This window comes from Phaethon lepturus, unplaced genomic scaffold (assembly GCF_000687285.1).
Source record: "Phaethon lepturus isolate BGI_N335 unplaced genomic scaffold, ASM68728v1 scaffold49935, whole genome shotgun sequence".
In the NCBI taxonomy this organism is placed as follows: domain Eukaryota; kingdom Metazoa; phylum Chordata; class Aves; order Phaethontiformes; family Phaethontidae; genus Phaethon; species Phaethon lepturus.
This window is the reverse complement of record NW_010542211.1, coordinates 8,071-19,763: the sequence shown is the minus strand read 5'-3', so window position 1 is coordinate 19,763 and position 11,693 is coordinate 8,071. Positions and strand designations below refer to the sequence as shown.

The window sequence follows — 11,693 nt, the reverse complement described above, 5'->3', positions numbered from 1 at the left end:
CCGCTGGCCGGGCTGCCCCCGGCCTGGCGCCCCGCCGCCTGTGGCAGGCTGCGGGAGCAGCTGACCGGAGAGCAGCATTTGATCCAGAGCCAGCAAACGCACCATTGTAAGGGAAAGGGGTTGGGGTCTCTCAGCCCTGGGAGCTGATGGGAGAGATTTGGCATCTCTCGCTGGGGCTGCAGTTCCCGCTGTCTCTTCTTGTGCTGGATCTCGACAGACCCAGTGCCTGACCTCCCTTCCTGCAGCTACAGCTGCCGAAGCCAGAAGCTTCCCATTGTTAAAGCTCAACTGTTGTTTCTAAAAAACAAACTTTCTAGCACTTTTACACACAGTAAATAACCTCTTCTAATGGAGTATTTTGGGGGCTGTAAACAAGGTTTTTAAATTGTAAAACTATTAAGTGCCATTAGGAAATGTACAGTTCATCATTAAAATTAGCTCTTTCATTGCAAAATGAAGTTCAAATAGAAAGCATTTCTTATAATGAAGTTGTCTATTAAAAGCATTTGAATTATCTGCCCCAGGTGTCTTCTTGGAGGGGAACGGTGGTTTTTGGTTGGTTGGTTTTTAAGTAAAGACGGAATCATAAGGCAAGTCAAAGACCCCGTTCCCTACATGAATCCACACAAGACGTTTAAGTTTCTTTCAAGCAAAGAATTAGACACAAAAGACACAGCACCCTGCTGGGCAAGTAGCAACAGTCAATACCATTATTTCCTGTCAAGGACAGTCATGTTTGTTAGGCAGAAAGCTCTGGCTTCACTAAAATTACCAGCCCACGTGGAAGCACTTCAAACAAGTACAGCCCACGCCCTGCTTCCAAACAACCCCGACACGTTCAGCTCCACAGGACCATGCCTTGCACGACGGCAGAGCCAGAACCAAACCTTAAAGCCGAACCCACGACCGCCTGCTGCCACCAGCCACAGAAGCATTTTGAGAGATGGAAAAGGACGAAGAGCAGCCTGCCCTCTCAGGAATTTCTTTTCAGAACACAGTTTAAAAGCTGGTGAGCATTTTCAGTGTTCAGGTACTTTTCTAGGTATGGTCTAGTTTTCACTCTTAATGCTGCCACTGGTAAAACATGCCGATTCCTCAGCAGCACTTTCCCCCAGAGCAACGGGCTGCGAGAGGACATGACTACGGCAGCACAGCTTCTCTAGTCTGCCTAAAAACACAAAATTCAGCCCAGATTGTCCTGCTGGTGGAGCTGAAGCCTTCCTTTGCCTTTTTTGAGGAGAGAAAGGGCTATTCCGATGATTTCCGAGTTTTGATTACAGCATTTGCCTGCCCTGGTCTCGGCAGCTATTGGGTTCACAGACATTCAGCAGTCCCTAACACCGGCAGCCCCGCAGCCCGTTACCAGCGATGGCTGTGCGCATCCACTGCTCTGCTGGGCAAAGCATCACAAGAAAAGGGAATTCAGCGTCTCTCCCTCCATCAGCACCTTTAACGGACGCTTGCCACTCTCCCACCGTGTACACCCCGCAGCAGAAATAATACACAAGCATGGGGAAAGACATCAAGCTGGAAGCTAACGACAAAGGTCCAGCTTCCACAGCACCAGCATGCCCCCAAATACCACTCGGAGGAAGGAAATGGCAGCTCGTTTCCTAATTGTACTCTCGCCCCTGTTGCTCTAAAGCACCGTGTATTTGCCCAACTGTCCCAGCCTGTCAGCCAGCCAACAGTCCTGCTGCTCTGTCCATTAGCACTATGGAGTCAAACGTCTTTCACACACCAGAGACAAGTTGCTTAAGCGGTCTCGCCATGCAGCACACGGGGCAGTACAGCGAGAAACAGATCCAAACACCTTCATCGGTGGCATTTTAATTACAATATATGGCAGGATACAGGACATGCCACACTGGGAGAAACTTGCTGCTCAGTCAAGTTTACCAGGAGAAAAATATTGCAAAGACAACCGCAGTGTATTCCAAGTTCTGCTTCTGACCAAAGCCACACATCAAGACCACACAGGTGTCAAACAGGCCAAGTGTTATGAAAAGAAAATCCCAAGAGGTGGCTTAGGAGAGACCCATGAGAGCAGGACAACAGGACAATGGCAGATTTATTTACAAGAGGACACAAAGAATACATACATTAATTAAAAATTACAAAGAATACAGAGAAAACACTTCAGGGAAGGGAGATAAATCAATGCTGGCTGAGCCTCTCCACTGGGGCAGGGGCAGGGAAAAAAAAAAAAAAAATCAACCAAAATCTCAGAGAGGGATCTCAAATCAGAACTGACACAGGACTCCACAGCACAGTTGGCTCATGCATCCCCTCCTTCCTTTTTCCATCCTTGATTCCCGGCTGATTAGACTTTGGCATGACGGGCGGCTGAAGCAGCTCTCGGGCAAGGCTGGAAAGACTGTGCCAAGGAGTCAAGCTGCCTGGGAGGCCAGGTCCCCGCGGGGGGCAAGGCCATCCGTAAGAGACACGGGTCCTTGCATGGACCTGGCAGAAACTTATGGCAATTGGGGTTAAAAAAAGCCCCAAACCCCTCAAGGCTGCACATAGGACTGATAACAGGGGGGGCTTTGGACAGTTCTGGGTTGGAACGGTGTCACCTGTGGCAGCTGCTCATTTGGAGACCTTACTGCTTACTACAGCAAGAAGGAAAAGCAAAATTTTCATAGATCTCTCTAAAAAAAACCTCTCCCCTGTAGCCCTGACTGAATCCAGCTAGTCTGGGGATGGAGGGAGCCTTCACTGTAATGTGGAACTTTTTCACTGGTAAGTATCATTTAAGTGACCAAAATAACAAAAACTTTAACCTCTTTTTAAAAGAGCTTCCCATGGGCTGATGCAGGCATCAAGTCATGGAAAAAGAGGAGCCCACTGCAGAAGAGCCCACATCGGCTATCCCACAGGGCTTCGACTATTTTGTGGAGAAGAACAAGCCACAGCTTAGGGCCATACACTGGTTCTGTTCCCTGGAGGTAGAGAATCTGAGAGGAGAGGAAAACAGCAAGAGCAGCTGGAGCACAGGGCAGGTAGTGAGACAGCCCACTCCTGGCAACGGGAGGACTCCTCGGCGCCTCTCCCTCTGCCCCCAGCCCCTCCTGCAAGGCCTGCACACGCCTCGCGGCAGCTCGGGCCCAATACTGCATCGGGTTGCTTGGCACTTCTCTCCGCAGGGCTCTGCGCGGTCCCAGCGGGGGTCCACAGGAAGGACGCTTGCCCCGTCTCCTCCCGCGGCTGGAGCAGAGCTATCAACAGAACAAGGCCCTGTGGTTCCCTCGCGCACCCTTCCAGTCCCGTGTTCTAGCACCAGCACAATCACGCCGCTTTCACCGGAACGTCACATCCTGCTGCACCTTCCCAAAAGGAGGAAATCCACCCCTCCCTCAGCCCTTCCAGAGGAGGCATCCAGAGTGGCCCATGCTGTCCAAGGCCGAAGGGAGGGAGAAGTGATGCCGAGGGTGACAGTTCTCAAGCTCTCTCAGGTGAAATTGCACTTCCCAGCTCCGAACGGCACCTCCATCAAACTGTAAACAAGCCGAAGCCAGGACTTCTGCGGTCAGGGCACGCCAGGCTCACGCTGGGTAAGCCTCTAGGCTCCTTTTATTTTGTCATAGTCAAGCTCCCTCTTCTGCGCAGATGTGAAGGCAGGAAAGAAACCCAGTCTAATATTTGTCTGAAGAGTCTCCCTGAATCCTAGAGCACCCTAGGGGCTGGAAGAAAACGCTTTCACAAGTGTTTCCACAGCTGTCTCAAATCCATTCATCATCAACATAAAAAAAAAAAGGATGAATTAGCAAAAAGGGGGTTTACTTATACAGAGGGATATTTCTCTGCTAAAAAACTCCCTCAAATATGGAACAGGATAATAAAGTTAAAATGTAAGGTATCTACAGACCCCGTTTCCCCCCAGAAGTAGCCCAGAATCCATGTACACTGTGCCAAAGTTACATTCCAAAACGAAGAGTTATTTATTTCTCTTGTCACTCTCCCACTGGATTTTGTCTCCTTAAAAGAGCTGGGAGAAGATGTCCCCTTCACTCCCAGGAGGACACGCATTCAGAGGTGTCTATTTTCTGCCAGGTCTGTGCATCTTCAGTCTATTTTCACTGCGGCATAGATCTTCCGGACAAACATGTAGGCTGCATAGAAGCCAATGGTGCCAGTGAGGAGCCAGAAGGACAGGACCATAAGGGCGGTGTAGCCAAAGTATAGTAAGGAGGGAATGAACTCAACAATATCCAGCTAAAACAGAAGAAGAAACAAAAAACGAAGCAAAATCAAGTACAGAGGTAACAAGAGGTAAGCTCCCCAAACCAGCCAGTGCCCTCGCAAGGCAGCATTCAACAAAGAGGTACAGGAAACCCTCCACTCAATTTTTGACCAGCTGAAGACACACCACCTTTGAGGAGGGGTTAGGGAACACCGCTCCGCACAGGTAACGCAGGCAGGGGCTCCCCTCCCCCCTGGAAGGACTGTTAGCCCCTTGGCTGGTGAGCTGCCTTGGGCTGGCACCGGGACAGACTAGAACTAGGCACCCCCACTGTGTCCCTTCCCAAACAGAACAATCTCCTCCAGAAAGGTGGCACTTTTATGAAAGAGGAGTAACAATACCTTGTTCACAAAGTAGAAGATGGCATAAATCAGCACATAGAAGGCAGATCCTCCAGACACCAAGAAGGTCCTCCACCACCAGCGGTAATCCTGATAGGGTAAAAAGCCTTAGCATTATCCCACAGGCTTCCTTTTCCTGCGCCACTGTCGCAGGGGAGCTGTGACCTTTCTGGGACAGGGAGAACACCCATTTTCTCTCAGAGGAAAATGACAGTTTGGGGCTGGGGGAGCTATTTTGTCACAGAAGTGTTTCCAAACACAGAGGATGAAAAGTTGACAGTGAAGTAAAGCCAGGTCAGTATCACAGCACCTACTACTGAAGAACATGGCCCACCTTCAGCCCTATGTTTTGTTTTGTACGTGGATGGAAAGAAATAGTTTCTTTGGGAAAAGATGTCAGCTCAAAATACCCTGCTCCCAGCAGAACTTCTGGTATGAAACCACAGTTCCCAGCCTACCAGATAATCAAGTAGCTTCAAAAAGAACTGAAGTCAAGTGGTGTTAAGAACAATGACACTTGTGAAGCTGGGCCACACCAGATTTCTGCTGAGCAGCAGCAATAATGTGACCTGTGCTTTTGCAGGAGCAAGTGTGTACCCTGAGCTACTGAAACTACAAGTGCAGAAATCTCACCTCAGCACAGAGCTGGAAGTACACCATGACAATGCTGATTTGGGAGCATGATACCACCAGGATTATAAACACCAGGAAGAGAAAGCCGAAAAGGTAATAGAACTGGTTCTCCCAGATTGCCTGAAACAGACACAGCATACATTTGTCTCCACGCTACTGTGATCAATCGGCGAACATAAGTGACTTCTAGCAGCTAACCCACGGAAAAACGAGAGGCCCCTTGGCCTCATGTAGATGAAACTGCAGACCTAATGCATTTCACAACATTACTTAGAGGAATCAGGTTGCAAAAAGGTGCCCAAAGACAGCTCTTAGGTAGCTTGTTCATTCCCCTTATCTCCCTAGCAATGGAACAGCAAATTCCTCCCTGTCCACAGAAGGTGAAAAACAAGCAGCAGCTGGAATGGCTCGGTGAATGTCTTAAGACCAGGACCCTCCTTGACATAACGTTACAGTAAGCTTTAATCTTCACCGCCATCCTTCAAATCACCAAGGAGTGTCCCCTAGACATCTCCAGGTGTCTTCAGCAAGAGGACAGTCTGAAGAGACCCACAAGCCAGCACTCTCTGAATGGCCTGGAGGGAGCCAATAGCCCCTTCAGTGATATAGGAACAGGAGAACGCGCTCAGTGGATGCCCTCTCCCTTTCAAAAGCTTTGGCACAAGAGGAATCCTATTCAGGAATGAAGTGGGTTAGATGCTTACACTGAATATGAAGAACAGTTCAATGAACATAGCTCCAAAAGGCAGAATACCAGCCATGAGAATCCTATAGAGTGAGAAAGAACAATCGTAAGCAGCACAATATAACTGGCCATTAGAAGTCCCTTGTAACTACACCAGCAAAAGCTCTACAGCTCCAGATTCCTAGAATACATTTCACACAGTAAATGGCACAGCTGCTCCCTGTGGAGCACGTACCACTTTTATAAGCACCGGTCATACCACATCAAAATTGTCAAGATTGTCTCTGATAGCGCATTACTCAAGGAAGCACATCTGCCATCTGCCTGTGTCCAGGGACCAGCAGAAGGCGATGTTCATCAGCCCAAGGGGACTGAGGGGAGGGGGCTTAACTCACCATATTTCTTAGACACTCATCACTCACCCAACAAATTTATTCATATACCACCTCTGCTCCGGGATCTGCCTGGGAATCTGATTTGTCCGTACAGGATTGTCATACGGTTGTTTGCGAAATCCAAAGTAGTAACCCAGGTAGACCAAGGGCAAGGAGATCCCAAACCACATGTGGAAAGGCACCTGGAATCACAACAAGAGTCACAAAAGTGAGGCTGCCAGCAAGTTCACCCACCCTGGAGACTGAAGCCAGACCAAGTCTCCAGTCACTGGCACCACTCTTTAGAAAAATGCTGTGAAACTAAGCAACTCCCTGCCAGCCGAGTCACCCTCCTCCCATCCAGCAGGCTCCAGGATGAAGGGGGTACCTACCGCTCCAGAGGAGTGTTTCCCCCAGATGAAACAGTTCAGGACAAAGCAGATCCCAAATACGACACCTGGATACAGGGTAGCTGTCTGCAAGAGCAAACACAGGTTAAGAGAAAACACATGACTAATCAACCAGGTGTTTCTTTTTAATGAATCCATTGCTGGGACAAGGCACATGTGGAGGAAGCATCCCTCTTGTTACAGCACTAAAACACAATGGGTGGGCTGCGGTGAGGACCTCAGACAGTCCTCTTGCTTTAGTACATGCTCTGGTGTTCACCCTTTCAGATGAGGCTACGAGGACTCAGTCCACACCAATTCTCTGCAGTACAGCCAGGCTGCGTCCAACTACCCACAAATAAATGTGGAGCTTATCCACAGATCTTGCCATCAGCAAATCTGGATAAACAGCACAGAACACCACAAGACTCACACAAAAGGCTCCCTTCTTCCATCGATGTCCTTTCAGAGTCCGGTATAAGCGGCCAGCAAAGAATCCACCAAAAACCCTGGACAGAAACAAGCCAAGACAAAGAAAATTAGCTTTCATTGTTGGGGAGAGGGAGAGGAGGGACAGGCAGGACAGCACTGCTGTGGGAAGCAGTGGACACACTTACCCCATGAACATGAAGAGAAAGCAGGCGGTAGTCATCAATGCACCCCGGCTAGAAGGCGACAGCATCCCCAGCATAGCAACAACTGCGGAGGGAAAAAAAGGACAAACAACAGCAGCTCTGGTGTACGTGTGCTAGCCAGCGTGGGGAGAACAGGGGCCCGTCCCATATGCAGCCCACAGCTGCCTGGAATCTCTGTCACAGACCTCATCTCCTTCAAAGGGTAACTCATCCACAGTCTCCAGCACTGGCCAGAGAGAGGAAGCTTTGATCTCAAGTTATAGACCATGTTTTAGGCTCAGTTTCCCCAGAGATCTGAGCAGGTGCAACTCAGAAAGCAAGGCACACATGTGCAAAGGTGTCTCAGCCCACTATCACCCAGGGCTCATATCTTGATAACAGAAACTACACAAAAAGATGCCTTCAGCTGGGAAATGCTATCTAGAAACTCAGAAATGCTGCGCACAGGCCTGTCGCCTCAAAAAACCCTGCAAGAGGAAGCAGCCTTATGTGACTTCACTCAAGCTAGGGTGAGCATGGGTTGAAGTCAACGGGAGCTACAAATGCCCTTAAGCATCATTCCTGTTCTCTTTATAGCCACCCCATGCCACATGTGCCACTCACAGATGACGATCAGGATCATACAGAAGAGCTGAATTCCAGATCCCAGGAGAGAGCTGAGGATCATAGGATACTGTGGAGGCCTGAAGACATCTCCATGCACAAGTTTCCAACCAGATTCCTCCATAGTATCTTCCTGTAGCAACAACAGGAAAAGACGGTATTTAGATATGGTCTAACGGTGGAAATGAAGATCCTACCACAGCCAGCCTAAAAGTAGGTCTGAAGGCATCTGAACTGGTAATCTGCCACTGTACAGAGAGCCAAAGGTGTTGTGACAGCACATGACAGAACTGCCTCTCCCATCTTAAGGGCTCGAAGCAAAACAGGGGCAAGGAAAGAGACAATACATGCAAGTCTTCAGACAAGATCCCTCCTCATTTCTGCTTCCCTCCCTCTCTGATCCCAGCCCCAAGAACAAACACATACAATATCATCTTCCTTGTTGTAGTTGGCAATGTCCTTCCGGAGAGTCCGGATGATGATCATGCTGAGAATACCTGAAAACAAGCACAAACTGAGTTTAGTTCAGAGGCTCCTACACGGCTGTGCTGCTCTCACGCTGTGCAACTACATGGCTCCCACCAACACAGAGGTCTGGCTAGGAGAGGAGACCTTGAGTCATTAGCCATCTCCCCCGGCCTTCAGCAAAGACAAACAAAGCCACAGGGAGAAGGGAACACAGTATTCCAGCAGGAACAGGGCTCTGTGGCTTTCCTGTGGGGTTTTTTTTTTTTCCTTAAATATGGACATGGAAGATACGCGTTAACCACATTCTACTCCTTCAACTACCCCAGTCAGAGAGCAGAAGTAGGTAACTGTCTGACCCCACGGGACGCTGCCTGAACCAGGAGGTTTTATATGCTAATGTTCGTTTCCTGCCCTTTCTCATCAGGTCCAGACATGGCCACACGCTCATCGAGCCACCTGCAGCTGAGGCTAAAAGAAAGTTCCCTGCAGATTAACGGTAAAGCCCCACACATCTCACTCACCTGAAAGGAAAAAGACGACCACAACCGAGTTAATGATAGAAAACCAATGAATCTGCACATCACTCATGGTCAGGTAGGTGTCCCAGCGGGAAGCCCATTTAATGTCACTTTCCTGAAAGAACAGGAAAGTTCTTCTCATACCAGCACATTCCCAATGTCTTCCACAACACCTCTGTGACAGACACATGTCACAGCAGTAGTTAGCTGCCAGCCAGCTTCCCATTACTCCCTCACCTCCCAGTGGACAGAGTAGGTGAAGAGCAACTGGTTCTCCTTAGAAGGATCTATTTCCTGAGGGGCAGAGCCCGTGGCTTCAGGCAGGGTGCACATACTCTTCTCATCAGCCTTCAAGTCTGTAAGGGAAAACATGGCACACGCTGGGTCAGCCCTTCCCTCGAGGCACCACCTCTCCCACTCATTGTCCTGGCCCCAGGCACCCTGAAGGCACTGCGCTGCAATTACTCCAAATACTGCAGGGAAAGCACTCATTCCTTTCTCACCTGCTTTGCAGTTCTCAAAACTATTCTTCTGATCAGAAGTGGAGTACCATTAACAAACTTTAAGAAAAGCTATGCATAAGGCTTTCCTTAACTGGAAAGATAAAAGCCAGAGGCTCTGAAGCCACAGATCTAGATCGTGAACAAATCCTCTATTGCACATGATACGCTGAGAAACAAGCCCTCTGCGGCAGAGCCTACCGCTGCCAGAGGAGAACTGCACGGGATGACACACGTGATGAGCAACTTCCTGTCAAGACACCTGTTTCATGTTGGGCTCACTGAGGGAGGAGTGTTTTCCCTCTAACCATTATTTTTTAACATTCTTTTTAACATTCCGTCCCCCTAGAACAGCTCCAAATGTTCTGTGGGTCTCCGGACTAGCACGTAGTGTCCCACTGAGGGAGATCTGGGCCACAATAAGCACTAGACGCCATGCATACTTCATGCTAGGCGACACAGCGCAAAAAAACCCCAAACCCCAGACTCCCAACCTTTTATATGAATTTTCCATGGATTGCATTTCAAGGATATCTCTCTATTTTTGTTAATTCCTTAACAACAAAGGGATTTATTGTTCTTACAATTCAGACTCCCCCATTTCTGTGCCCCAAGACCATAATGGAAGCAACAACTGGCACCCCGATACATCAGTGGTGTTCATCTCTTGGCCCTGCAAGAGATTCTTCTCCTTTGCGCTCCTCCCTAGGAGTCTCTTACCTTCTAGTTTAATACTTTGCGGAATCACTTCAAAGCGCACAACCCGGTAGGTGGGCTCCTGCTTCTCTTCCACATCTTCTCTGTGGTAGTAAAGGATGAAGGAGAGGTGGTTGTGCAGGTAGAACTAAAACAGATTGACATTAAGTAAAAAGTTAGTAAAATAGTAAAAAGCTGAAACAAGGACACACCCCATGGGAGGAACAGGCAAAGTTTAGAAGCAACAACTGCAGAAAGCAGCTTCAGTGCAGAAAACTAAAGGCTCCAACTGTTCCTAGATGCATTGTGCTACAAAGCAAGATCAGGCTAACACTTTCCAAGGCTAAAAGAACAAGAGGAGAGAACAGATGTTGAAAAGGTAACACCTCAACCACTCCAAGCATCAGGAACAATGGTTCAGTCCATTTCTGGCCTGGAAAATATCATTGTATCTCACATCTCAAACATGCATTCAGCGGTAGCAGAATCACCAAATTTAGGTCGGTAAGACCTCAGTAGCTACAACCCCGAGTTTCCTGCCTGCTTTTTCTACCAGGCAGACGTACATTAGCCAGACTCTGGGGGGGCCACAGCTGTCCTAAGCTTGCGCTTGCAAAAGGCTCTTAGATCACCCATTACACGAACAAAGTACAGCAGCCCCAAGCTGGCACAGCAGGTTCATTCACCCATAAGAACGTAGGCTCAAGCGATCAGAGCTGCGTGTGCAACTCAACACTTCAGCATGGTAAACAGATGCGTCGGGTAAGCCAACCAGCTAGTCTTGGGGCACACGATCATGGAAAATATCTGCAGGAATACACATACTAAGTTTCCATCTGCAAAGTTAAGCAGCTTTTCCTCCAATGAACACTTGACTTTTTTTTAACACAAGATGCTCCATGACCATTCAAGATTAGCCAACCATTGGGGTACGTTGCCTTTGTCCTACCGAGGGGAAACTACTGCACAAGGTTGTCCAACGTTATACAGCGAGTCAAAGCTATGACTCCTGGCTATCATAACAGTAGTCCAGCACTTGCTCTCTTCTTCCAGCAAGAAATCTCCCATATTTCCACTCTTTATAAAACCTTTTGGGTGCATTCACAATTCTGATACTCTCTGGTGGACTTCTAACACCCTCTGACAGGCACCCCTGAGACAGCATCTGGATTCTCTACCTTGTTACCATCCATAAACCCAAGCCTGTATCCATGCTCGAACTGCACATCCTTCTCCTTCTTCTTGTCCTCTTCCTCACGATTGGAATAAAACTCCAGCCGTGTTGCCACAGGGAGGTTATCAGCAATGCTGAAAACACAAATTTCAGATCAAATTTGTCACAACACAGAATCCCCACTGACACAAACCCACGCTCGAGATGACTCACAGATGGACATAGTAATCTTCCCTGATCCGCTCGGCAATCAGCTTGCTCTGCTCCACTGTCAGAGTGACTGGCTTATTGGGAAAGTTGCACAGAACTTCACATTTCTTCTCCACGTTCATGGAAACCTGGAAAGGCGTATTTACAATCCTGTCTCCCCGAAGAACCTCACCTGGAAAACAGGAAAATAAGGGCAGTGTTGGAGACTGCCAGGCTTCTGGCCA

General features: G+C 48.6%; 1 protein-coding gene across 1 annotated transcript in view; it reads right to left on the bottom strand.

The window, feature by feature from the left end:
* Positions 1 to 3,683: 3,683 nt before the first annotated feature.
* The window catches only part of TM9SF4 (transmembrane 9 superfamily protein member 4), a 10,260-nt gene continuing 2,250 nt past the window's right edge, over positions 3,684 to 11,693 (bottom strand). The window contains exons 3-17 of the mRNA XM_010287955.1: positions 11,473 to 11,641; positions 11,264 to 11,393; positions 10,110 to 10,233; positions 9,127 to 9,245; positions 8,893 to 9,004; positions 8,330 to 8,400; positions 7,904 to 8,036; positions 7,283 to 7,364; positions 7,099 to 7,174; positions 6,669 to 6,752; positions 6,325 to 6,479; positions 5,922 to 5,985; positions 5,218 to 5,337; positions 4,585 to 4,674; positions 3,684 to 4,215 (exon numbers count right to left, since the gene is read on the bottom strand). Coding sequence (XP_010286257.1) covers positions 4,066 to 4,215; positions 4,585 to 4,674; positions 5,218 to 5,337; positions 5,922 to 5,985; positions 6,325 to 6,479; positions 6,669 to 6,752; positions 7,099 to 7,174; positions 7,283 to 7,364; positions 7,904 to 8,036; positions 8,330 to 8,400; positions 8,893 to 9,004; positions 9,127 to 9,245; positions 10,110 to 10,233; positions 11,264 to 11,393; positions 11,473 to 11,641 — 1,679 coding nt within the window. The 3' untranslated portion in view covers positions 3,684 to 4,065. The remainder of the gene's footprint in view (positions 4,216 to 4,584; positions 4,675 to 5,217; positions 5,338 to 5,921; positions 5,986 to 6,324; positions 6,480 to 6,668; positions 6,753 to 7,098; positions 7,175 to 7,282; positions 7,365 to 7,903; positions 8,037 to 8,329; positions 8,401 to 8,892; positions 9,005 to 9,126; positions 9,246 to 10,109; positions 10,234 to 11,263; positions 11,394 to 11,472; positions 11,642 to 11,693) is intronic.